Source organism: Canis lupus, chromosome X (genome assembly GCF_003254725.2).
Source record: "Canis lupus dingo isolate Sandy chromosome X, ASM325472v2, whole genome shotgun sequence".
NCBI classification, from domain to species: domain Eukaryota; kingdom Metazoa; phylum Chordata; class Mammalia; order Carnivora; family Canidae; genus Canis; species Canis lupus.
The window spans coordinates 92,447,676-92,475,082 of NC_064281.1; the positions used below are offsets into that span (position 1 = coordinate 92,447,676).

Sequence of the window (27,407 nt, forward strand, 5' to 3'; positions counted from 1 at the left end):
ATCTGCCTTCATCTCAAGTCATGATCCTGGGGTCCTGGGATAGAGCCCTATGTTGCATGCTGGTGTCTTCACTTGGCAGGGAGTCTGCTTCTCCATCTCCCTATGACCCTCCCCCTGCTCATGCTCTCTCTCTCTCTCTCTCTAATAAATAAATAAATAAAATATTTTTTAAAAAGGGGAAAAATGGGCATCCCAGGTGACTCAGTGGTTTAGTGCTGCCTTCAGCCCAGGGTGAGATCCTGGAGATCAAGTCCCACGTCGGGCTCCGCTCGCATGGAGCCTGCTTCTCCTTCTGCCTGTGTCTCTGCCTCTCTCTCTCTCTCTGTGTGTCTCTCATGAATAAATAAAATCTTTTTAAAAAAGGGAAAAAAATAAAAATGGTTTGTATAACAACAAAGAGTTTCTTTGTATGAATAGAAGAGTCCTATATCCTAATTGAGGTGATGGTTACATGCATTTTCACATGTGATAAAATTTCCTTTTTTTGTGTGATAAAATTTCATAGAGCAATACAGCACAAACGAAACAAGAACCAACCAAGCAAACAAAACCCCAAACAATTAAAAAGTACCTGTGAAGGGTGCCAGGGTGGTTCAGTTGGTTAGGTATCTACCTTTGGCTCAGGTCATGATCGACAGGGTTTGAGATTTTTGAAATTATTCATTGGCCGGAGTATAGGAGGTTGATAGCGACTCATATTATTAAGAGCATGGAGGCGGTGGCTTGTGTGAGGAAATATTTTGTGGATGCTTCTATGGCTTGCGGGTTAAATTTTTTTATGAGAATGGGGGAATGACGGCTAATATGTTTACTTCAAATCCGATTCAGATTAATAATCAGTATGAGCTTAATATTACAATTATAGTTCCGGTTATAACGGTTGTTAAGATGGCAATGAGAATGGGGGGTTTTATTAGTACGGGAAGGAGGGGATCCCTGGGTGGCGCAGCGGTTTGGCGCCTGCCTTTGGCCCAGGGCGCGATCCTGGAGACCTGGGATCGAATCCCACATCAGGCTCCCGGTGCATGGAGCCTGCTTCTCCCTCTGCCTATGTCTCTGCCTCTCTCTCTCTCTGTATGACTATCATAAATAAATAATAAAAAAAATTAGTACAGGAAGGATATGAACCAACATTTTTGGGGTATGGGGCCGAGAGCTTAATTTAGCTGACCTTACTGTAGAATATAGTGTAAGTTTGGTAGCACGAAGATCTTTGAATTCTTAAGATTAGGTTCGAAGCCTATTATTCTAGAAATAAGAGGATTTAAACCTCTATTATTTACTCTATCAAAGTAACTCTTTTATCAGACATATTTCTTATGTTTGGGGTGGGATACTTGCGGTGATAATGGGTAAGGCAACATGTCATATGCATAGGGCTAAAGTTAAGGGTAGAAAATTTTTTCATAATAAGTGTATTAACTGATCGTAGCGGAATCGAGGGTATGATGCTCGAATTCATAGGAAGCAGATGGTTAATAAGAGGGTTTTTATAGTGAAGTTAATAGAGTAGAGTTCTGGTATGAATGGGTTGTGGAATGCGCCGAAGAACAGAATTGTTGTGAGGATGTTTATTATAATAATATTTGCGTACTCTGCTAGAAAGAATAGGGCAAAAGGACCTGCTGCATACTCTACGTTAAATCCAGAGACTAGTTCGGATTCTCCTTCAGTTAAGTCGAAGGGGGCTTGATTAGTTTCTGCTAGGGTAGAGATAAATATATTATGGCTAGGGGTCAGGCAGGGAAGATTAGCCATATATGTTCTTGAGTAATGATAAATGTGGATAATGTAAAAGATCCGTTTATTAGTAGGACAGAGAGGAGAATAATTGCTAGTGTAACTTCATATGAGATTGTCTGAGCAACAACTTGAAGGGCTCCAATTAGGGCGTATTTGGAGTTTGAAGCTCATCTGCATCAGAGAATAGAGTACATGGCGAGGCTTGATATTGCCAGCATAAATAGTACCCCTAAATTTATGTTAATGAGAGGGTAAGGTATGGGGGGGGAATTCATATAGTCAGGGCCAGCGACAGGGCTAGGATGGGTGCCAGGATAAATATTGATATAGAGGATGTGAGGGGTCATAGAGGTTCTTTTGTGAAAAGTTTTACTACATCTGCGATAGGTTGTAGAAAGCCATATGGACCTACGATGTTAGGGCCTTTTCGGAGTTGTACATAGCCTAGGACTTTTCGTTCTACGAGGATTAGAAAAGCTAAGCAAGGAGGATTGGGACAATTAATGAGATGATATTAATAAAGAACATGGTGTTAGGGAGAGGAGTTGAACCTCTGGGGATAAAGGTTTAAGTTTTATGCAATTACCGGGCTCTGCCACCCTAACAAAGCCCTCTTTCTTGGGCTTATGGGGAGATAAACTGGTTAGATTGAACTTATTCCATCTATTAGTTCTAAGGCGCTTTTGTAAGGTGGGCCTTATTTCTCTTGTCCTTTCATGCTGGGAGAAATTATTAAATAGATAGAAACCCACCTGGATTACTCCGGTCTGAACTCAGATCACGTAGGAATTTAATTGTTGAACAAACTAACCCTTAATAGCTGCTGCACCATTAGGATGTCCTGATCCAACATCGAGGTCGTAAACCCTATTGTAGATATGGACTCTTGAATAGGATTGCACTGTTATCTCTAGGGTAACTTGTTCCGTTGATCAAAGATTATTGGATCAATAAATGATATAATATTTTGACTGGTAAGTCTAAATTTTAATCACTCGGATGTTTTTTTATATTCCTAGGTCACCCCAACCTAAATTGTTAACCCATAAAAATGGTAGTGTGTTATACCTGATAGGTTAATAAGATCCATGAATTTGGGTTAATTAATTAAAGCTCCATAGGGTCTTCTCGTCTTATTGTATTATTCCCGCCTCTTCACGGGAAGGTCAATTTCACTGATTGGAAGTAAGAGACAGTTAAACCCTCCTGTAGCCATTCATACAAGTCCTTATTTAGAGAACAAATGATTATGCTACCTTTGCGCGGTCAGGATACCACGGCCATTGAACAGATGTCACTGGGCAGGCAGTGCCTCCAATACTGGGGATGCTGGAGGCGATGTTTTTGGTAGACAGGCAGGGTTTATGTTTGCCGAGTTCCTTTTACTTCTTTTAATCTTTCCTTGGGTGCATACCTGTGTTGGGTTAACAATGGGATTTATAAGTATTTTATTTTTGGATTAATTTTATCATATTGTTAACTATCAGCGGTTTATCCGTTTCTGATATAAACTTATGCAGGGAGAAATAATTCTTGTTACTCATACTAGCATTGTTGCTTCTATATTTTAATAGATTAACCCAGAGTAATATGAGGAGTTAATTTAATATAGTTGGAATTAGGTCATATTAATTGTTGAGCTTGAACGCTTTCTCAATTGATGGCCGCTTTTAGGCCAACTATGGTAGCATTAATATATACTCTCTAAGAAAGGTTGTATCCTTATTCTAAAAAGCTGTACTTTTTAAAATTATATTTTAAATTTCCATTAAAATTTTAATTTTTTTAGGTAAATTTAAAGTTGAACTAAAATTCTGGTTTTGGGTAACCAGCTATCACCAGGCTCTTTAGGGTTTTCACCACTACCTATAAATCTTCTCACTATTTTGTGACATAGATGAGTTGATCCTTGTAGATTGTTCATAGGTAGCTCATCTGGTTTCGGGGGGCTTACCTTAAGTTCTCTTTGTTATTTCTGGCTAATTCATTATGCAAAAGGTAAAAAGGGTAATCTTTGTTGTTTTGTACTGTTAAAATATCTTTCATCATTCCCTTACAGTACTATCTCTATAGCTCCAATTAAAATTTCTATCTCCTATACTTTTATGGTTTAACTAAATGTTTTGTTTTATAATATTGTAGTACTTTAGTTTGAGGTTTAGTTGGGCTAGCTTTTGTTCAAAGTGGTCATAATGTATGAAATCTTCTGGGTGTAAGTAAGCCAGATGCTTTGGTTAAGCTACACTTTGGTTAATCCAAGCACACCTTCCGGTATGCTTACCTTGTTACGACTTATCTCCTCTCGTGTTTTGGTATAGTTAATATGATTATGTGTGAAGTTTTTACTTGAGGAAGGTGACGGGTGGTGTGTGCGTGCCTCATGGCCCTATTCAATTAAGCTCTCTATTCTTAATTTGCTGCTAAATCCTCCTTCGGTTTTTAATTTCACAAAAACTTTCATAAGATGTTCTTAAAGTAGAAAATGTAGCCCATTTCTCCCCATCTCATGAGTTACACCTTGACCTAACTTTTTTATGCTTACTACTCTTCCTTTAAAGGGTTTGCTGAAGATGGTGGTATATAGACTGCATTAGCAAGAGATGGTGAGGTTTATCGTTTTTGTTTTTTTTTTTTAATCGATTATAGAACAGGCTCCTCTAGAGGGGTATAAAGCACCGCCAAGTCCTTTGAGTTTTAAGCTGTTGCTAGTAGTTCTCTGGCGAATTATTTTGTTATAGAATAGCTTATGTTTAGGGCTAAGCATAGTGGGGTATCTAATCCCAGTTTGGATCTTAGCTATCGTGTAGTCAGAAGTTTTAAAGTCACTTTCGTAGTATATTTTACGGTAACTGTAGCTTTTTACGGCTTAGTTAAGTTTTAACTTTAGTACGGTATTATCTTAACCACGCTTTACGCCGAGGGCCTATTAGTTTGGGTTAATCGTATGACCGCGGTGGCTGGCACGAAATTTACCAACCCTCTTTAGTATAGCTTAGTTGAACTTTCGTTCATGGCCTAATTTTTATCACTGCTGTATCCCGTGGGGGTGTGGCTTAGCAAGGTGGTGTGAGCTACTTGGTGTGAGTGTGCTTGATACCAGCTCCTTTAAATCCTTAGTGATTTTGAGGGCATTCTCACTGGGGCGTGGAGGCTTGCATGTGTAAGCTTACTAAGGACTAGTAGGAAGGCTAGGACCAAACCTTTGTGTTTATGGAGTCTTATGACTCATTTTGGCATTTTCAGTGCCTTACTTTATTTATTAAGCTACATTAACAGGTGTTCTATGGTGTTATATATTATGTTGTGAGAATATGGGTTTGGATTTTTTGTGAATTGAATGGAGGGGGTGGAGTCAAGGAAGTCCTATCTATAGATAGATTGCAGATTTAGGCGTAGGAAATTATTTTGTTAAATTAACTAGAGTTATAATCGTATGAAATTTAGACATGGCTTATGAGTGCTACATTTACTTAGTCCTGTTTTTGGGGTTTGGCGGGACACAAAACAAATAGGTATATTGTAAATAATATAAGTTTATGGGGGGTAGAGGGGGTTTGGTTTAGTTAATATAATGTCTTGCGTATACGCGCGTACGTGTGTACCTGTGTATGTGTGTATGTGTGTACGTGTGTACGTGTATACACATCCTGGGTCCTGGGATTGAGCCCTGTGTTGGGCTACCTGCTTGCTCATTGTGGAGTCTGCTTCTCCCTCTGCCCTTCCCCCATTCCTCCCCTTGCTCGTGCTTGCTTTGTCTCCTATGCTCTGTTTCTCAAATAAATAAACAAGTCTTTTTTAAAAAATGAAAACAGATTAAATCCAAATATGTTTGGAATTAGAGTTAATATAGTGGATCTCAATCTGGAATGAGTTTTCACCTGAGTCACATTAGTAAATGTCTGGAGCAACTTTTATTTATCACCACTGAGGGAGGGTATAGAAACTACTCCTTGAAGAAAATTTTTCTGAGAAGTTAAAAAGAGAGATGTTGGGGAATTGCCAGAAGGAGGATGCAAAGTCAAGAGGAATTTTGTTTAGCATTAAAGAAATTTAAATATATGAATATATACAGAGGGTAAAGAGACCATAAAGGAGAGGCTGAAGTTATAATACAATGGAAAACAGTGGAATAGAGAACCCCAGGGCTCCATCTTTCCCCAAAAGCAACTGAGATGGCAAAAGCTGTCAAGATCAATTTTTGGTGAACATTAGAATTCAGCTAAAAACTCACAACAACCAGATGAGGCTTGGTATAAAAAGAATCTGCTACTTTGTGGTGTTGGGGCTCAAGGTGGGCCACCCTAAGTTAATCCACTGTGGCATATTGATTATTTTGACTTCAAGTTAATAAACACCCAGTGAAGGAACAACTCTCTGATCCACCTTTGTCTCCAGAAAGTAGGGAATAAATCTCCCATGTGAAAGTCACCCTATCTGCACCAGGAGACAGACAAACATTATTAACATCAGAGACAGGGAATTCAGGGCCCAAGGAGCCTATATAAACAGACCTTGTTACTTTTACTAATTTACTGCCTCCACCCAAATTTTGTTTAGAATTCTTTACTTTTTAAAAAAGATTTTATTTATTTATTTATTTATTTATTTATTTATTTATTTATTTATTTAAGAGAGAGAGAGAGCGAGAGCACGAGGAACAGGAAGAGGTAGAGGGAGAAGCAGACTCCCAGCTGAGCAGGGAGCCCGATGTGGGGCTCAATCGCAAGACATCAGGCTCCCTGCATGGAGCCTGCTTCTCCCTCTGCCTCTGCCTCTCTCTCTCTCTCTCTCTGTCTCTCATGAATAAATAAATAAAATCTTTTAAAATTTTTATTTATTTATGAGAAGCAGAGACAGGCAGAGGAGAAGCAGGCTCCATGCAGGAAGCCCAACGTGGGACTCGATTCCGGAACTCCAGGATCAGGCTCTGGGCTGAAGGCGGCGCTAAACCACTGAGCCGCCTGGGCTGCCCTGGCCAGAGCATTTAAAGGCACAAGTACTGGCCACAGCATCTTGGGGCAAGAGACAACAGTCAGGACAAGCAGTAGACAACTGAAAGGGTGGAAAACACACGACTGAGAAAAGAGGTATGTGGAAGAATAAAGGCTTGTAAAAAAAAAAAAAAAGCCTTATGTATATCGAGGAATCAAGAAGGCCATGTGTAGACACATGCTCAGAAAATAGCTGAGAATACCACAAGCTTTCACTTCTGGATGGTTCTCAAGCTTTGTGGAAGCAGCAAGTAAAAGAAAAAGTAGAGTTGTCAATGGTCTGGCTAAACATCAAAGGAGAAATAAATAAATAAATAAAAATAAACATCGAAGGAGTGCAGAATATGGAGATAATCTCCAAACCTTGGGAGAGTATTATGTCTTCTTTTTCTTTTTTCATCTTGTTTTTTGAAGTATAGTTGACAGACAATGTTATATTAGTTTCAGGTATGCAATACAGTGATTCAACATTATATACATTATGAAATGTTTACTACTCTAAGTGTAGTTATCATCTGTTACCATACAAAACTGCTACGATATCATTGCCTGTATCCCCTATGCCATGCTTTTCATCACCCTGAATTACTTGTTTTATTTTTTTTAAGATTTTATTTATTTATTCATGACACAGAGAGAGGCAGAGACACAGGCATAGGGAGAAGCAGGCTCCATGCAGGGGGCCCGATGTGGGACTCAGTCCCGGGACCCTGGGATCACACCCTGAGCCAAAGGCAGACCCTCAACCACTAAGCCACCCAAGCATCCCTACTTGTTTTATAAGTGGAAGTTTGTACCTTTTAATCCCCTTTGCCTATTTTGTCCATCTTCCCATCTTCCTCTCCTCTGGCAACCACCAGTTTGTTCTGTTTCTATTTTTTTTTTTTTGTGCATGTGTTGTTTGTTTTGTTTTTAAGATTCCACATATAAGTGAAGTCATACAGTAATTGTCTTTCTATATCTGACATATTTAATAACATAATACTCTCTAGGTCCATCCATATTATGGCAAATGGCAATATTTCATTCCTTTTATGGCTGAGTGATATTCCATTGTGTGTGTGTGTGTTTATCATATCTTCTTTATTCATCTATTTTTAAAAAGATTTTATTTATTTATCTGACAGAGAGACAGTGAGCACAAACAGGGGAGCAGAAGAGGGAGTAGGAGAAGCAGGCTCCCCACTGAGCAGGAAGCCCAATATCATGACCTGAGAGGAAGACATATGTTTACATGACTGAGGTACCCAGGCAGATGTCCCTCCATTCATCTATTGATGGGCACTTAGGTTACTTCCATATCTTAGCTATTATAAATAATGCTACAATAAATATGGGAGGGCATATGTCATATGTCTTACAATAAACATAGGGGTGGGGCACCTGGGTGGCTCAGTCAGTCAAGCATCTGCCTTCAGCTTAGGTCATGATCTTGGGATCCTATGATCAAGCCCCACATAGGGCTCCCTGCTTGGTGGGGAGTTTGCTTCTTCCTCTCCCTCTGCCTGCTTATGTGTGCTCTCTCTCTCAAATAAATAATAAATAAAATCTTAAAAAATAAAATGAAATATTAAAAAACACAAAACCAAAAACATGGGGTTGCATACATCTTTAAAAATTAGTGTTTTTGTTTTCTTTTTTTAATTTTTATTTATTTTTTGTTTTCTTTTTTTTTTTTTTAAAGATTTTATTTATTTAGGGATCCCTGGGTGGCTCAGCAGTTTAGCGCCTGCCTTCAGCCTGGGGCGTGGTCCCAGGGTCCTGGGATCAAGTCCCACATCGGGCTCCCTGCATGGAGCCTGCTTCTCCCTCTGCCTGTGTCTCTGCCTCCCTCATGAGTGAATAAATAAAATCTTTAAAAAAATTTATTTATTTATTTGACAAGCAGGGGGAGTGGCAGACAGAGGAAGAGGGAGAAGCAGACTGTTGAGCAGGGAGCCTAATGCAGGACTCAATCCCAGGACCCTGGGATCATGAGCTGAGCTGAGGGCAGACACTTAACCAACTGAGCCACACAGGTGCCCCAATGTTTTTGTTTTCTTCACCTAAATATCCATTAGTGGAATTACTGGATTATATGGTATTTCTATTTTTAATTTTTGGAAGAAACTCCACACTGTTTCCCATAGTGGCTGTACCAGTTTACATTCCCAACAATGTTCAAGGATTCTCTTTTCTCTACATTTTCACCAACACTTCTTATTTCTTATCTTTTGAATACTAGCCATTCTGACTGCTATGAGGTGATATTGTGGTTTTGATTTGCATTTCCCTGATGATTAGTGATGTCTTGTTTGGAAAAGCGTCTAATAAGCTCTCTGCTCATTTATTAATTTGACTGTTTTTCTGGTGTTGAGTTATATGAGTTACTTATAAATTTTGGATATTAACCCCTTATCAAATATGTCATTTGCAAGTATCTTTCTCCCATACAGTAGATTGCCTTTTTGTTTTGTTTATCTTTATTCATTTTTGAATCCAGGAATTGATATAAGTATTTCTTTCTTTCTTTTTTTTTAAGATTTTATTTATTTATTCATGACAGAGAGAGAGAGAGAAGGAGGGAGGCAGAGAGGCAGAGACACAGGCAGAGGGAGAAGCAGGCACCATGCAGGGAGCCCGACATGGGACTCGATCCTGGGTCCCCAGGATCAGGCCCTGGGCTGAAGGCAGCGCTAAACTGCTGAGCCACCCGGCTGCCCTCTTTTTTTTTTTTTTTTTTGATGGTAAGTATTTCAAAACACTAACTGGCCACTATGCTAATAGAACACAGACTTCAGTGGCTATATATGACAAAGAGTGCAGATGTTATGGAAAACAGTATGAAGGTTCCTCAAAAAATTAAAAATAGGAATATCATACAACCAGTAATTCCACTACTGGGTATTTACCCAATGAAAATGAAACACTAATTTGAAAATATATATGTATTTCTATATTTATTTATTTATTTAAAAGATTTTATTTATTTATTCATCAGAGACACAGAGAGAGAGGCAGAGACATAGGCAGAGGGAGAAGCAGGCTCCCTGCAAGGAGCCCGATGCGGGACTCGATCCCAGGACTCCAGGATCATGACCCGAGCCAAAGGCAGACACTCAACCGCTGAGCCACCCAGGCATCCCTGTATTTATATATTTAATGCAGCACTATTTACAACATCCAAGATATGTGCTCGCTTCATATGTCGCAGCACATACACAATATCCAAGATATGGAAGCAATTTCAGTGTCTACCAATAAATGGTAAAGATGTGGTGTACACACACACACACACACACACACACACGAATATTATTCAACCATAAAAAAAGAATGCAATTGTGCCATTTGCAACAACATGCAAAGACCTAGAGGGTATTATGTTAAGTGGAAAACATCAGACGGAAAGACAAGTGCCATGTGATTTTACTTATATGTGGAATAAAAAAACCCCCACAAATTAACAAACCTGAAACAGACTCATAAATACAGAGAAAAATTAGTGTTTGCCTGAGGGGAAAAAGGCAGGGGCATGGGCAAAATAGGTGAATGGGGATTAAGAGCTAGAACTTTCCAGTTATAAAATAAATGAGTCAGGGCACTTAGCTGGCTCAGTTGGTAGAGCATATGACTCTTGAACTTAGTAGGGTCATGGGTTCAAGTCCCACATTGGGGGTCGAGTTTACCTAAAAATAAGTAAATAAAATAAATGAGTCATGGAGATGAAAAGTACAACATAGGGGATATAGTCAATCATATTATAATAACTTTGTAGGGTGACAGATGATAACTACACTTACTGTGATAAGCATTTCATACTGTATATAATTGTGAAATCACTATGTTGAATGCCTGAAACTAATATAATATTGTATGTCAACTATATTGAAATTTTATTCTTTTTTTTAATTTTTATTTATTTATGATAGTCACAGAGAGAGAGAGAGGCGCAGAGACACAGGCAGAGGGAGAAGCAGGCTCCATGCACCGGGAGCCCGATGTGGGATTCGATCCCGGGTCTCCAGGATCACGCCCTGGGCCAAAGGCAGGCGCCAAACCGCTGCGCCACCCAGGGATCCCGAAATTTTATTCTTCTATATATTTTTTCATTTTTATACTTAAGTTTTAAAAAATGAATACAGATATTACAAAAATAGCTTAGAAAGTCACTAAATATGGGTGCCTGAGGGCTTAGTCAGTTAAGCATCTACCTTTGGCTCAGGTCATGATTCCAGTGTCCTGGATCCAGCTCCCTGCTGAGCAGGAAGTCTGCTTCTCCCTTCCCCTCACCCCCCTCATGCACTCTCTTTCCCTCTCTCTCAGGCTCTCTCTCTCAAATAAATAAATAAAATATATTTTTTAAGATTTATTTATTCATGAGAGACACAGAGAGAGGCAGAGACATAGGCAGAGGGAGAAGCAGGCTCCATGCAGGGAGCCTGATGTGGGACTCAATTCCAGGACCCCGGGACCATGCCCAGGCTGAAGGCAGGCGATAAACCACTGAACCACCCAGGGATTCCCCAATAAATAAAATCTTACAAAAAAAAAAAAAAAGCAAGGCACAGGGCACCTGGGTGCCTCAGTCAGTTAAGCATCTGTCTTAGGCTCAAGTCATGATCCCAGGATCTCAAAATCCTGGGATAGAGCCCCATGTTAGGGCCTTACTCAGTGGGGAGCCTGCTTCTCCCTCTTCCCCAGTCTGCTGCTCCGCCTACTTGTGCTCTCAATCTCTCTCTGTTAAATAAATAAATAAAATCTTTAAAAAAAGTCACACATACAAAAAAAAAAGTCACTAAATAGGCAAACCTGGATTGTATGGTATTTCTATTCTGTTCAACCAAACAGGAACAACAAACCTAGGAGAGGGGAGAAAATGTGATTTCCAAAGTTGTTACTTTGTTTTCAACAAAAAATACAAGGAAAAGGAATTCTAAAATCATATGGAATTATAAAGGAATCTAAATAACCAAAACAATCTTTAAAAAGAAAATAAAAGTTGTACGACCCAGATTTCTAAATTTCAAAACTTACTACAAAGCTATTGTAATCCAAACAGTATCATACTGGCATAAGGATAGACATAGAGATCAACAGAATAGAAGTGAGAAACTAGAAATAAACCCATACATCTGTGGTCAGTTGATTTTGGATAAGGGCGCCAAGCCCATTCAATTGGGAAATATTGTCTCTTCAGGAAATGATGGACAACTAGATATCTATATGCAAAAGAATTATTTTTATTTTTTAAATCTTTTTTTTTATTTTTATTTATTTATGATAGTCACAGAGAGAGAGAGAGAGAGAGAGGCAGAGACACAGGCAGAGGGAGAAGCAGGCTCCATGCACCGGGAGCCCGACGTGGGATTCGATCCCGGGTCTCCAGGATCGCGCCCTGGGCCAAAGGCAGGCGCCAAACCGCTGCGCCACCCAGGGATCCCTTATTTTTATTTTTTTATGCAAAAGAATTAAGTTGGAAATATACCTCACATTATATACAAAAAAATTAACTCAAAATGAAAAAAAACTAAACATAAGAATTAGGATTATAAAACTCCCATTTAGGGATCCCCGGGTGGCTCAGTGGTTTAGCGCCTGCCTTTGGCCTGGGGCGTGATCCTGGAGTCCCGGGATCGAGTCCCACATCGGGCACCCTGCGTGGAGCCGGCTTCTCCCTCTGCCTGTGTCTCTGCCTCTGTGTGTGTGTGTGTGTGTGTGTGTCTCTCATGAATATATAAATAAAATCTTTAAAAAAATAAAACTCCCATTTATAGTTATATAAAACTCATATACTGAGAGAGAGAGAGAGAAAGAGAATTATAAAACTATAAAACCTCTTCTCTTCAGGAGAGAACAGGGAAAAACTCATGATCTTGGAGTTGGCAATGGATTTTTCAATTTGACACCAAAGCATAAGCAACAAAAGAACAATTACATAAACTGGACTTCATCAAAATCAAAATCAAGGGACATCTGGGTGGGTCAGTGGTTTAGTGCCTGCCTTCAGCCCAGAATGTGATCCTGGAGTCCTGGGATTGAGTTCCACATTGGGCTCTCTGCATGAAGCCTGCTTCCCCCTCTCCCTCTCTCTCTCTCTCTCTCTGTCTGTCTCTGTGTCTCTCATGAATAAATAAATAAAATCTTTAAAAAAATTTACACAGAGAATTACCCTATGACTCAGGAAGTTCGCTTCTATGTATATAGCGGAAAGAACTGAAAACAGGTATTCAAACAAATAATTGTACATAAATGTATATAGTAGCACTATTCACAACAGCCAAAAGGTGGAAATAACCCAAATTTCCATCAACTGAGAAATGCATAAACAAAAGTGGCATATTCATATAACAGAGTATTATTCAACTCAAAAATGGAATGAAATACTAATGGTTGTTACAAAGTGGATGAACCTCGAAAACATTATGCTAAGTTAAAGAAGCCAGACGCCAAAGGTCACGTATTGTATGATTCCATAAATATTAAATATCCAGAAGGCAAATCCATAGAAACAGAAAGCACATTAGTGGTTGCCAATGGCTGCAGGAGGGAGGGATGGACAGTTACTGCCAAATGGGTAAGGGGTTTCATTTTGGAGTGATGAATATGCTTTGAGAGTAGATGGTGGTGATGGTGGAGAACACTGAATGTATTAAATGCCACTGAATTGTATACTTTAAAATGGGTGATTTTATGTTATTTAAATTTTACCACAATTTTCAAAAATAACATAAGGGAAAAAATCTTTATGGAAAGATTGTGATAAAGGGCACAAGTGGAATAAGATGTGGGACAATGCATCAGTTTGAATGTCCTAAGCCTCTTCTATGTACTGCATTCCCCCAATCCAATCCCACTCTCGTTAAATCTAGATTATTGTCTGTTTGAGTACATATTGATGAAACTGCCAAAAATGGAATAAATACTGAGAAGAAAAACCTTAAGGAAAAAAAAAAGCCTTAAGGTATAAAGGAGCTAAATCTAAAATTTGTAATTAATCCTTTTATATTTTTCATTCTTCTTGAATTTTGTCTCAAATTTTGAATTGTGGAAGGCTTATTATCTTTTTAGCTGTGGAAAAATAAGATTTACTATTCAGATTTCAACATCAAGTAGAGCCTAAAAACATATGCTACGTTAGGCCTTACACTTTTTATACTGAAATTAATGCAGATAATGCAAGTAAGACTTTTTTTAAAAGATTTTATTTATTTATTCATGAGAGACACAGAGAGAGGCAGAGACACAAGCTGAGGGAGAAGTAGGCTCCATGCAGGGAGCCGGATGTGGGACTCCATCCCAGGACTCCAGGATCACGTTCTAAGCTAAAGGCAGATGCTCAAGCGCTGAGCCACCCAGGCGTCCCGCAAGTAAGACTTTAAATGAGCACTAAAAACATGACCCGTAATAAGTCACCATTCCATCTGAGGTCTCCTGGTAGTTACATCCCTTAGGATAGTGATGAGACAATTAAAGCCAGAGGACTGATGAATCCAGATAATTACAATTAAAAACAGCCAGATTCTCTGCACAGAATATACAATTATCGAATCACAATAATGTACACCTGAAACTAATATATCATTGTATATCAACTATATTTTGAGAATAAATTTTTTTTAAATTTTTTTATTTATTTATTATTTATGATAGTCACAGAGAGAGAGAGAGAGAGGCAGAGACATAGGCAGAGGGAGAAGCAGGCTCCATGCACCGGGAGCCCGACGTGGGATTCGATCCTGGGTCTCCAGGATCGCACCCTGGGCCAAAGGCAGGCGCCAAACCGCTGCGCCACCCAGGGATCCCGAGAATAAATTTTTTAAAAATAAAATAAAATTTAAAATAGCCAGTTTAACTCTAGCATATGAAACTATTAAAATACGCAAAGAAAAAGAATACTTTAATCTCAATCAAGGAACATAACAGGAAGTAGTTTCAAAAACTACTATTTAGGCTGCAGATCTAGACAATAGCCTAGTGTGTCTGAAACACTCCTCTTGAGAAGTTGGCTAATCTTCCGCAGGAACGCAATGATTATGCGGGAACTTTAGCAAGGCAGGCTGGAGAGGTGGTTCTTGAAGATCTAAAAAATGAAATGAATGTTATAGTTGAAACGTTTCCATTGATTTGCTAACTGAAACTGACCAAAAAGTAGAAAAAAACAAATGTCTGTTCTTATCAAAGTCCATATTTAATTTCATAACCACTGGAATATATTATATATTCAGGTTCTAAGTAGTCCTTGTCGTTGGCTTATGAAACTCAAAAACGAAATTGTTCCGGTTTAAGATGTTAAAAAATATTAATTTGCTGCTTGCCTGTCCCTTGGCTTGTGAACGGATCATTATGTTTCATTATATTCTCATGTGAGCCTTGTATTTAATGGCAAGAAAGGTGAATCTAAAATGTTCGAGGTAGGGGGTTATTTTATTGTAGTGTGTTTAATATATTAAATATATACGAAAAGACATTCGACTATTTTAATTACTGGTCATGTGTAGTAAAAACATTTCATACTGTTAAAAGAAATAGCTATTTCCACGCAAGGATCGTGCAGTCATAGGTGAAGATGGTGCCCCACTGGTCCTGAGAACACACCTCGAGAGGGAGATGCAGGATTGGGGCGAGGGCCCCACAGCTAAGGGCTGAGGCCAACCAGGTCTCTGCAGCCAGGAAGGAGGTGAGTCACGGCGCCGGCTACGCAGAAAGCCAGCGGCTTGGCCGGGCGGGGGGACGGGAGTCGGGGGGCGGGGGCGCCTGGAAGGAAGGCTCTGCTGCTCCCGTCCCGAGGCGAGACCCTGGAACCACGGCGAGCGCAGGAGGGGGCCGCCCGGTCTGGGATCCGGGAGCTCCCGGACGCCTGGGCTCACAGAACCCGCGGCGGCACCACAGCCCAAACCTGGGGGACCGGAGGAGACATTTTGGGTGCACCGGCAAAACTCGTCCCCAGGGCTGGGGTCGTCCTGGCAACCAGAAGGGTGGTGTGTGCCAGTGTAAGTAACCCGGTCGGGCAACAGGTTCACGGCCTGGGTTCCGCAGGAACCCCTCTCGCCCCCCAAGTCCGAGTGCACGGAAAGCCGGGTCCTTTCTCCGCCGCGGGCTCGGAAGGACCGCCCGCAAGGACGACGGGCCGCGGGGCCGATGTCGCGGAAAGCCGCGGGGCAGCCGGGAGCTGGCGACCGAGCGCCGCCGGGCCCCCCCGCCCCCGGGGAGCGGGGCCGAGGGAGGACGCAGAGCCCGGCGCCGGCCTAGACGCGGGTCTCGGCTCGCGTTCCCTTCGCGGACGCAGGCACCGCCCGCCCGCCCGCCGCCCGGAGGCTGGCGCCGCGTGTCCGGCACCCAGAGGGCGGGCACCGGCCGCCGCTTGCAGAGCGCCCGCCGCGCGCGGGGCTGCCGCTTCTCCGAGAGCCCAGTGAGTAGCCCCTCAGAAGTTTCCCTTTCCCGCCCCCGGGGGGGCCTCGGCTCCTCCCCGCGCCTGGGGCTCGGCCCCGCCGGGAAGCCCACCGCTCCCTCCCTGGAGGCCGCCGCCACCCGGGCTTGCAGGGCGCTGTGGTCCGGCTGCGGCGCGGCGGGGGGGAGGGGGAGCCGGGGCCCCGGGGCCCCGGGTGGGCCTTCGGGAGCCTGCAGGCGGGCCGTGGGCGCTTGGGGAACCTCGCAGGTGGGCCCGGCCTCCTGATGGCGGCCCAGGGACGCGGCCGCACGGACGCAGACCCCCTTGCCTTTCCGGATGGACGGCACCGGCCGTCACACGGACTGACCCGGTCCCACACGCGAAATAAATACGCAGAGAACTCGTTCACAACTTTATTGAAGAGACAGAAAGTGCCCTAAAACGGAGGGTCAGTGAATTTGCACTTGTCTTGCATCCACCGAGCAGGCGGCAGGTAGCGCACTGCTCCTGATGGTGAGCTACACAGAATCCGCATGCGCTGCAGAGCGCATTTCCCGTGGGGAAAAAGCGGTCACGGAGGCCCTTTTCGGGGCAGAGGGCTTACAGCAGAACTAGGGATGGTAGGAAAGCCGGACCGGCCACGGGAGGGTAGCCGCACAGAGGGAGAGGTGGAGGAAGCCAGGGCAGAGGAGGCAAGAAGACCACAGGAAAGGATGGCATGAGCGGCTGAGGTGGCCCCAGCAGCAGTGGCTCCTGAAGAACCCATATGCGATTCGGCTCCTGAATGAGGATGGTACGGCAGGGTCCACCCAAGTTAATGACGATGGGGGGGACCAGGGCCACGGGAGGCATGGTTCTGAACCTCACTGCCCTCTGGTGTCTCCTCCACTTGGCCCTCCTGTTCTTGAACCAAACCTAAAATCAGAGAGAGAGAGAGAGAGAGAGAGAAAGTTTAGTACATCGAGCACTGAATGTCATACGGGAAACAACACCGCAGCCCACTCTCTCTCTCTGCCCTGCACGGTGGAACCTGCACCGGGGAAGCTATTTCCTTCTCGCTAAAACATCCTAGGGAAGTTAGGGACACAGGCCTCCCTGCAGCTCACCCTGACACAGCAGCACCCACCAGGCGCCAGGCCCTGGCTCAGCTCACTGCTCTGACTCTGCCCTCCCACCCTGCGTATTGCTCTTGCCCCCTGTTCTCAGCAGCAGGTGTAGCGGAGGAACCGCGCTCCGTCCCTGCTGCCGCTGTTCCACCTGGGATGTCTGTGCCCTCACAGCTGACCACCAGCTGTCCAAGTCACCCCTAGTCACCAGGCAGGTGTCACGCCGCTTGTGGGGGAAGCTCAGGGCCATTCAAAAGTCCTGCTGCGGGGAACAACGCCCACCTTCCACGTACAGAAAATCATCAATAGGGACGCGCTGGATCTTTCCACGACAGCTTTCCCTTAAGGATGGATGGCTAAAGGTTTCATCTTCCGAAACCTCTCCCTAGCTTGAAAAGACGGTATTGTGAGCGAGGCTTGGGCACGGAGGGCCCAGGAGCCCGTGGCTTGTCTGGCTGGGACAGAAGGGAGCCGAGGCGGCGGACGCGACCTGAGTATTTTAGACGTTGGGGGCAATGAATGTTTAGACTAACTAGGACCGGATTTAGTGAAATCCTTAAAATCGTTGCCCAGCCAACGGGCTGAGGGAGAAGAGGCACACCACTGTCGCTGTTGTCAGTTCTGCAGCCTGCAGCCCGGACGTACCCTGCTCCAGGCTCTCCTGGGCTCAGCACCCGGTCAGCTCACTCTGCTCGGGCTACAGTTCCAGCACCCTGGACAGGACCCCCGCTGCCCAGCAGGGCAGGGCTCCCTAGACCCCCTCGACTCAGCCGGGAGGGCCCCTTCCCACCCCTTATTCTTGTTTCTGTTTTTCGCTGAAGGATAATTGACCTACAATATTGTATTCATCTCGGGCGTACGACATACTGATTCCACGGTTCTCTACTCACAAGATGGCTCGCCGCCCTAAGTGGAGTCACCACCCTTCAAGGCCATACAAAAATGATGGCAGTGTTACTGACTATATTCCCTATGTCATACTCTTCATCCCCGGGACTGATTTATCTTTTTTTAACTGACCTTGGTACCTCCTAATCCGCCTCACTTGTTTGGCTTGTCCCCCCAACCCCACCCCTCCCCTCTGGCAACCTCGATTTTGTCCTCTGTATTTGAGCCGGTATCTGCTTTGTTTGTTCGTTTCTTTTGTTCTGATGATTCCACACGTATAAGTGCAATCACATGGTATTCCTGGGGTTCCTCGGTGGCAGTTGAGCGTCTGCCTTCGGCTCAGGTCACGATCTCAGGGTCCTGGAGTGGAGCCCTGTGTAGGGCTCCCTGCTTGCAGGGAACCTGCTTCTCCCTCTCCTCCCTGCTCATGCTCTCTCTCACTACTTATTGTTTCTCTCTAATAAATAAACAAAATCCTTTTTAAAAGATCATACGGTATTCTTAAGGCAAGAAGGTGACACTGACATTTTAGGAAGACCGTCAGCCACCGTGTGGGTGAGGAGTCACAAAATGGCTCCTCTCTGACACCTGCCAACTGTGAACCCTACAAATGAAACCTGTGCTTTGGAGGCCACTGTCCTCTCTGCATCCTACTTAACGGAATTTCTTTGTATTTCGTATTAGACATTCCCAATTTGCAAATGTCCCTTGAGACCAGGGGCCTCTACTCTTCTCCGTTGACTCATTTTCCCTCTGCCATCTTCCTGGTTGGCCTTCCTGCTGCATGAAAATGTAGTCTAACAACACCAGTGCTGTGGACCTCATCTTGGGGGATCCAAGTTCACCGGAGGCCAAATCTACATAAATGCAAAGTAGCCTACGTGACATAGTCACCGATACTAGTTCCATATTTCTAATACTGGATTCAGAAAACAACTCTCACTGCAGGTGGGGGACATCCGTCAAAATCGTCTTCGCACAGGGACCCCTGGGTGGCTCAGCGGTTGAACGTCTGTCTTTGGCTCAGGGCGTGATCCCGGGGTTCTGGGATCGAGTCCCGCATCGGGCTGCCTGTGAGGCGCCTGCTTCTCCCTCTGCCTGTGTCTCTGCCCCCCTCTCTCTCTCTCTCAATGTTTAAAAAAAATCGTCTTCACACACTCTATGATCTCAGTTGTATGTGGAATCTAAAAATGAAAAACCCAACCACTTCATAGGAAATCAGATCAGATTTGTGACCACTAGAAGAGGTGGGTGCAGAAACTGCCTAAAAACTTGCAGTTTTAAGAGAAATAAGGACTAGGACTAGGAAGTAACATGATGACTATACTGAGCCCTGCCTTATGGGATATAGGACAGTTTAGAGATTCAATTTCAAGACTTCTAGTCACAAAGAACAAACTGTTTGCTTTCCTTTTTTCTCTTTTTCCTTTTTAAATCTCTCTCTCTAGGACATGATGGATGGTAACTAAACCTACCATGGTAATCATTTCACAATATACGTAAGGCAGATCATTATGCTGTACACCTCAAATGTATACAAGGCTGTATGTAACATGTCTTAATAAAACTGGGGAAAATTGGGCAGCCCCGGTGGCACAGCGGTTTAGTGCTACCCTCAGCCCGGGGTGTGATCCTGGAGACCTGAGATCGACTCCCACGTCGGGCTCCCTGCATGGAGCCTGCTTCTCCTTCTGCCTGTCTCTCTCTCTCTCTCTCTCTCTCTCTCTCTCTCTCTGTGTCTGTGTGTGTGTGTCTGTCGTGAATAAATAAATAATCTTTAAAAAAAAACTGGGGAAAACGTGTGCGAAAATTAATGCTGTAGAATTTGCAAAGGGAGGAGGAAGGACATTAGGTGTTTTTCCTCATTTGTTTCTCATGGGTCCTTTGCCCTTCAGAACCCCGCTGAAAGAGCATTATGCAAGCCCATGGAGGGGAAAATCAACCCGCCCACGCTTTTTTTTTTTTTTTAAAGATTTTATTTATTTACTAGTGAGAGACACACACAGAGAGAGAAGCAAAGACATAGGCAGAGGGAGAAGCAGGCTCCATGCAGGGAACCTGATTTGGGACTCGATCCCGTGACTCAGGATCACGCCCTGGGCCAAAGGCAGACGCTCAACCACTGAGTCACCCAGGCGTCCCCAACCCACCCACACTCAAGGGTGTCTGTCTTCTCTGAGCTTGCTTGGCCCGCTTGACAGAGCAGAGGGGCCTGGGCCTCCCCAGCCCTGGCCACGCCTGCTTCGCCGCAGCCCAGCCCCTGCTCTCTGGGGCCTGCTTTGCTGGGCTGCCTGGGTGGCCTCCCCGTGTCCACTTCTGCAGCCCCTTTCCTTCACAGAAGTAGACCCTGTGCGTGCGGCAGAGCTAACAAGCCCACCCTGAGTTTTCTTTTCCATTCTTTCCCTCTTATTTCTCTTTTTCCCCCCCAAATTATCCTTTGATTCCACTTAGGCTTTCTGTGGTTTCAATCACCCCTTGATCCATCGAGCCACAAGTGAGCCGTCCCTGACTGAGCCAAGGACAAAGTCTTTCCAATTGCCCCCGGCAGAACCCAGCCTGAGCTAAGAGCCAGTCCCCACTAGTGACCAATTCCACACAATCTCTTCCTAAAAGGACAAAGGACGATAAAAATCACAGGTGTCAGACATTCCCAAACGGAATCTTCACCAGTGCATTTGGTAGTTTCAGAAATTGGAACGTGAGTCACATCCCCGAGGCACAGGTCACGCCTTATGCTTCCACCTGTGTTAGGATGGCTTCCACCTGGTTAGATTGGCCTCCACCTTTGTTAGGTTGGTGGAACCCTGTTTGAACTTGTTGTTTCCGTTTCTTTTGTCTTCTAGACAGATTTCAAAGGTTGCACCGGGGCATCTCCACCATAATGCACAACCTACTGTCTAGCAGTGTTTTCAGGCTGACGCATCCAGGAGTTCCAGAAAATGAAGAAGTAGCCCTGCCACTCTCCACACCTCTTTACCAAACCCTTCAAAGCAATAGCTCTAAAACTAAGTAAATGAAATTTAAAAGCTTTTAAATGCAATCTTTTTTTTTTTTTTTTTGAATTAAAAAGTGAAATTCCTGGGCAGCCCGGGTGGTTCAGTGGTTTAGCGCCGCCTTCGGCCCGGGGCGTGACCCTGGAGACCCAGGATCGAGTCCCACGTCAGGCTCCCTGCATGGAGCCTGCTTCTCCCTCTCTGCCTGTGTGTCTATGCCTCGCTCTCTCTGTCTGTCAGGAATAAACAAATAAAATCTCTTTTAAAAAAAGTGAAATTCCCTTCACCTGAATCCTAGAGCAAGAAATCATACCTATAAAACCACCACCACCACCACCACAACAACCAAATACAGCAGGAGTTCCGGGCACTTGCACAAAAAGCCTAAAAGCAGTAATAGTAAAAATAAATACATTTCTGAACTTTTAAAATAAAATGAAAAAATAAAAATAAGATTAAAACTAAATTACAGTAATTTTATAATTGAAAGATAAAATTGCTTTCGTGTGAATCCTACAACAAAAACATCATGTATTAAAAGTGAACACCAAGAGCAGGAGGCCTAGGCAGTTGTACTTTATGCTACACCCTCCCCATAAGTCTCAGCTTAACTGGACGTAAGGTTCTTGCTTCTCTGCTGTGTCATAGGTGTGACATCTTCCCCGAAGCCAATGCCCAAATATTTGTCAATTCACTCCTTATGCAAACAGCTTATGCTTGTTTTCTGTAGATTAGTCTAATTAAACTCCTTGGTGCATTAATGTGAACGATTTCTACTTCAGACTCCATCTGGATGTGTCCCGACAATGAAGTGTCGCCTAAGTGATAACCCGTTCAGAAGATGCGCTCTGTGTGAGTATGTGTGCTTTTGGGCATTGATTTCTTTATAGTTCTATAAAATACATATGTTTAAGTATATAGTATTATAAAATGTGCTCTGTCTAAATATATTATGTATAGGGACACCTGGGTGGCTCAGTGGTTGAGCCTGTGTGCCTTCCGCTCAGGGCGTGACCCCGGACTCCCGGGATCGAGTCCCGCATCCGGCTCCCTGCGAGGAGCCTGCTTCTCTCTCTGCCTGCGTCCCTGCCTTCTTCGTGAATAAATAAAAATCTTTTAAAATATATATATATATATTTACATATATATGTATATGTAAAATTATGTACAATATCTACTGGTGTCTCCAAGTTAAATGTAAGTAATTTATACGTAAATATATATATGAACTCCATAAATATACCATCATATTATACTGATCAAATAATACGCGATGACTATATTCTAGAGAACCATTAATACCACATAATGATCTTACGATATCAACATATTGATGTGCTAATGAATAACATCAATTCATAGTACGTGACCATTGATTCGTATTTTTGTTTTAAGGTTTTATTTATTCATTCATTCATGAGAGACACAGAGAGAGGCAGAGATATAGGCAGAGGGAGAAGCAGGCTCCATGCAGGGAGCCCGATGTGGGACTCGATCCCGGGACTCCAGGATCGTGCCCTGGGCCAAAGGCAGGCGCCAAACCGCCGAGCCACCCAGGGATCCCATTGATCTGTATGTGATCCGTAATTAATACAGTAAGGAACACGCTATTGGCTATATTATTATACAGGGATTATATGGCAATTCTATGTTACAGATGACTATCAATATGGGTGATAATTATATGAATTGTATATGACCTCTATAAATGTATTTTATGTTGGCTATAGCAATGATGTCCTACGGATATCTATGGTGTTTATCTGCTATAGGAGATACTCAGGAACTCCAATAAAAAAATATACGGGGAACAAATAAAAAGGAGATACTTAGGAAAAGAAAAGAATATGCTTTTGATATCCTGCATATTTTTACATGTACACTTAACATATCAAATACATATTCTGGGGATCCCTGGGTGGCTCAGCGGTTTGGCGCCTGCCTTTGGCCCAGGGCACGATCCTGGAGTCCCGGGATCGAGTCCCGGGTCGGGCTCCCGGCATGGAGCCTGCTTCTCCTTCCTCCTGTGTCTCTGCCTCTCTCTCTCTCTCTCTCTCTCTCTCTCTGTGTGTGTGTCTGTCATAAATAAATAATAAATAAATAAATAAATAAATAAATAAATAAATAAATCTTTAAAAAATACATATTCTGTATTAGATAAATATATAGGCATATGTTCTACAAATTAAATGTATTTTATGTATTCTATAATTTATGTTACTACATTCCATATATTTCTACAGTACATATTTATAATATATAAAGTATATGTTAGTATATAGATCTATATTGCGTACAAAAACAGCACATATACTGTATATGATCTATACTTGTGATTATCTTTCTATTTCCATTTTTTTAGTTAGTTAATTTTTAAAGATGCTCTTTATTTATTCGTGAGAGACGCACAGAGAGAGAGGCAGAGACACAGGCACAGGGAGAAGCAGGCTCCATTCCGGGAGCCCCATGTGGGACTCGATCCGAGGACTCTGGGATCACACGCCCTGAGCCAAAGGCAGACGCTCAACCGCTGAGCCACCCAGGCGTCCCTATTTATACTACCTTTAAAAATCTATATAAATATGTGTATTATTCGTCTAATTCAGTGACATCTAAAAGTATACATAGGTACAGTTAATACAAACGTATATGTAGATTTGTATATAAGCGATCCCCTACTATACTAATTTTTTCATTCCTTTTAGGAAATGACATTCCCTCTGGAAATGGGCAATTTCCAAAACCTGGGCTTTAGGTATCCCATGTCCCGTACCCCCCGCCTTCCCCACACCCCCCCCTCCTGCCCCAGACCCAAAAGTTCAACAACACTCCGTTCCCAAATCTAGAAAAGGCAACAAAAACCCAGGAAGGTGAGAAGCTCTCTCTAGGACAACGGTGCCCAAGTCCTGATGCCAGTTTTAGAATGCCTCCCAGCCACTTTGTTTTTTTGAGGTTTACTGACCTGCACTCTGGCTTCAGACACATCCATGAATCTTGCAAGCTCCTGGCTGAGGGGAGAAAATCACAAGTATTCAGTATGTGGAGTTTGGGGTGAATTAAATAAAATACAGTGTATTTTGTTCCTCTCTTTAAAAAGTTTTTTTTTTTGGGGGGGAGGGGGGAATGTCAGTGGCATTTTTCTGAACCAGTCTCTACACTGGAAAAAGTCACACCATTTCAGGATTTACAGCGAGATTCAGTTGACAGAGAATTTCAGGAAAGCCAAGTGTCGCGGGTAAAGGAGGCACAGTCCCCAAGAACACACGACACTCTGATGCAGTGTCTTTTAGTGTTACCAACTTGAAAATGAAGAAAAATGCCTGAGGAACTACCTCTATGGACTTTCAGTCGTTGCTCTTACCCATTTTATGGGATTAAACTAGAGCCCTAAAACAAGGTGCGGCCCATCCATCTCTCTCTCTCTGTCTCCCTCTCTCAGCGATGATCAAGTTGGAGTACATTGCTGCTGGGTGCTAAGGGATGGCACAAACTGCTGTTCATTCTTTGGTTGTGTTTAAAGTGTGGGTATCACTAAATTCCCCCCCCTCCTCTGTCCCCGAGCACGGCAGCAGAAACCATACCCCCCCCCCACAACACACACACACACACACACACACTGTTCTGTAATGGCTAGCTTGAGGCTTCCTTTTCTGGGGCAGTTTTCTGCCAAGCAAAATTTAAATTTAATTTCTATTCAGATTTAACTTTTATTTTTTTCAAAGATTTTACGTATTTATTTGAGAGACAGTGAGAGAGAGAGAGAGCAAGTGCACAGGAGCAGGGGCAGAAGAGAGGGAGAAGCGGACTCCCTGCCGAGCAGGGAGCCAGCCCCACTTGGGGTCCAATCCCAGGACTCTGGGATCCTGACCTCAGATGAAGAAGGCAGAAGCCTAACCCATCGAGCCACCCAGGCGCCCTCAGATTTTATTTTCAAAGAATCTCTACAGCCGGTGTGGAACTCCAACTTCCCACCCCAAATCAAGAGTCACATTCTCTACTGCCTGAGCCAGCCAGGCGCCCCCTTTTCTTTTCTTTTCTTTTCTTTCTTTTTTTTTTTTTTTTTTTTTTAATTTTAAGATTTTCAAAGACCTTGAGCAAAATTTCAGGGCATGCAGAATATTCACTCATCCAGACAGTTTTTCAGCTGCAGTATTTAAAAATGTACAACGCGGGCAGCCCGGGTGTGTCAGCGGTTTAGCGCCTGCCTTCAGCCCAGGCTGTGATCCTGGAGACCGAGGATAGAGTCCCACGTCAGGCTTCCTGCGTGGAGCCTGCTTCTCCCTCAGCCTCTCTCTCTCTTTGTGTCTCTCAGGAATAAATAAAAAAAAATCTTTTTAAAATAGGACATAGCTACTTAAAAAAAATGTACAAGTTGGTGCAGGGGCCCTACGGTGAGCGTAGAGATTCCTTCAACCCAATAAGATTTTAGAAATCAGCGCAGAAATACTTGAGGACGAGAGGACTGATCAGGATTTCATTCATTCATTCATTCATTCATTCATTCATTCGACACACACACACACACACACACACACACACACACACAGAGAGGGAGGCAGAGACACAGGCAGAGAGAGAAGCAGGCTCCATGCAGGGAGCCCACGTGGGGCTCCATGCCGGGTCTCCAGGATCACGCCCTGGGCGGAAGGCGGCGCCAAACCTCTGAGCCACCCGGGCTGCCCTGCCGCGATCAGGATTTTAAACCACCTTAGTAGGTAGGACCCTAAGCCGGTTGCGCCCTCCGCCCCCCTCGCCTCTCGCCCACGGTGTTCGGCGGGACTTGTTTATGTCACCAGCTGGTGGACGCGCTGGCCCGAGCACATGGGCTTAACTTCCGCCGTCGCCGCCCTGGCCCCGCCCCCGGAGCGCTGGGCTCCCGACAACCGCCCGAGGCCGAGCCCGGAGCCCCAGTGCCCAGCCGGCCCCCCGCCGCCTCGAGGCCGGTAGCTTAGACTTCAGCCTCGAGGAGAGAGACGGGTGATAACCGGCCCCGGGCCCTCCCGCTCCCCGGCGCCCCGCGGGGCAGCCGGCTTACCGCGTAGGCGCGCTGGGGTACTGGGTGCGCTGGAACACGCTCTCCAGCTCATGCAGCTGCACGCGGCTGAACACGATGCGCTGGCCCGCCTGCTGCCCGTTGCCCGGCAGGGGACACGCGACGGTGGCCTGGGGCGGCCGCCCTGGCGCTGGGCCCTGGTCGCCGTGCCCCTGGGGGGTCCCGTCGCCCGCCGGCAGTGGAAATCCCGCGGCCTCGTCACCCATTGCCTCCTCGCCGTCGCGCTGGCCTTCACCGTCACGGTCGCGCTGGCCCTGACCGTCGTCACCGTCGCGCTGGCCCTGACCGTCACCGTCGCGCTGGCCCTGACCGTCACCCTCGCCGTCACCGTCACCGTCACCGTCACCCTCGCCGTCAGCTGCCTCCATGACCTGGTCTGCTCCCCCGCCGTGGTCAGGTGTGAACTCGGCCGCCGCTCCCTCGTGGGTCAGCGACATGGCCACAGGCTGGGTTTCTGCAAAGGAGGAAAGCCACACGGAGAGATCAGGGCATCGGAGCCTAGGCTGTGGGAGGCGGGAGGCAAGGGGCAGCAGCATCTGCGGGGCGTCGGGCCTGCTCCCCTCGCCCAGGGAACCTTCGTTTCTGGGGCTTGATGGAGGCACGTGTCCCAACCGGCACCGACCCTGCGGCTCTTCCCCGCCCTCGTCGACTCCCGGGCCGAGGAAGCCCATGACTTCGTCCCTGCGTCGGCTCAGAGGCTCCATAGCCCTCGCGCTGTTCCCTGCAGATCCCGCGCGGGGTCCTCCTGGATCCGTGGGTCGGGCGCAGAGAGGTGCCGCGCCGCCAGGCTCCCACGGAGCGGTCCTCGCGCTGTCAGGTTCCCCCCGCTTCTGAGCAGACGGCCTCTCTCTATCTATATACACCCCCTCCGGAGCGGGGCGGGGTGGGCTCGCCGAGGTGCGCATGCGGCTGGGCTTGGTACCCCCCGGGCGGTGCACTTGCAGGGAGAGCTCCGGTGGGGAGCACTTTCTTTGCCCAGTGCATCCGTCGGTCAATGCCTAGCGAGACAGGTTGAGTCTTCTTCAAGTCCCAGCTAGGCTCATGCGCCCCAAATCTGGGGAGGCTGAGAGGCAGACCTCCCCCTAGCTCTGGAGCCCTTGCAGAAGAAGTGTTGGGAGAATGTCTCTTGGGCCGGCCCTGCGTATCCAGCGGCGGCGACTAGGCAGGGAATAGGCATCCGACGAATGTCACGGGCTCCGAGGTGCCACTTGGAGGTTTTTCTGTGAGGCGCCTCAAGTCAGAGCCCGCCAGACTCCCCCTTCC

General features: G+C 45.0%; 2 protein-coding genes across 4 annotated transcripts in view; one reads left to right on the top strand and one right to left on the bottom strand.

The window, feature by feature from the left end:
* The window catches only part of LOC125754725 (translation initiation factor IF-2-like), a 38,293-nt gene that overhangs the window by 4,118 nt on the left and 6,768 nt on the right, over positions 1-27,407 (top strand). The window contains exon 3 of the mRNA XM_049107838.1: positions 15,504-16,125. Within this exon, the coding sequence (XP_048963795.1) occupies positions 15,504-16,125 (622 nt within the window). The remainder of the gene's footprint in view (positions 1-15,503; positions 16,126-27,407) is intronic.
* LOC118353791 (rhox homeobox family member 2-like) lies at positions 16,511-27,389 on the bottom strand. 3 transcript variants are annotated; one of them, XM_049107901.1, is made up of 4 exons: positions 26,719-27,388; positions 26,127-26,598; positions 24,054-24,099; positions 16,511-17,019 (listed from the first exon to the last, which is right to left on the bottom strand). In XM_049107901.1, the coding sequence occupies exons 1-4, from the start codon at positions 27,047-27,049 to the stop codon at positions 16,705-16,707; spliced, it is 1,164 nt and encodes a 387-aa protein (XP_048963858.1). In that variant the 5' UTR covers positions 27,050-27,388; the 3' UTR covers positions 16,511-16,704. The 3 variants fall into 3 exon arrangements, with proteins under 3 accessions (XP_048963858.1, XP_048963859.1, XP_048963857.1); XM_049107902.1 differs by having other exon boundaries at positions 26,767-27,386; XM_049107900.1 differs by having other exon boundaries at positions 26,127-27,389.

What these genes read in the sequence shown, in the direction of transcription:
- LOC118353791 (XM_049107900.1), bottom strand. Translation starts at nt 27,049, where the DNA reads ATGCGCACCTCGGCGAGCCCACCCCGCCCCGCTCCGGAGGGGGTGTAT. An exon ending in TACCCCAGCGCGCCTACGCG is followed by an intron (nt 24,100 to 26,126) that starts GTAAGCCGGCTG and finishes TTCTCCCCTCAG; the next exon opens with CCAGGAGCTTGCAAGATTCA. An exon ending in TGTCTGAAGCCAGAGTGCAG is followed by an intron (nt 17,020 to 24,053) that starts GTCAGTAAACCT and finishes CTCTGATTTTAG; the next exon opens with GTTTGGTTCAAGAACAGGAG.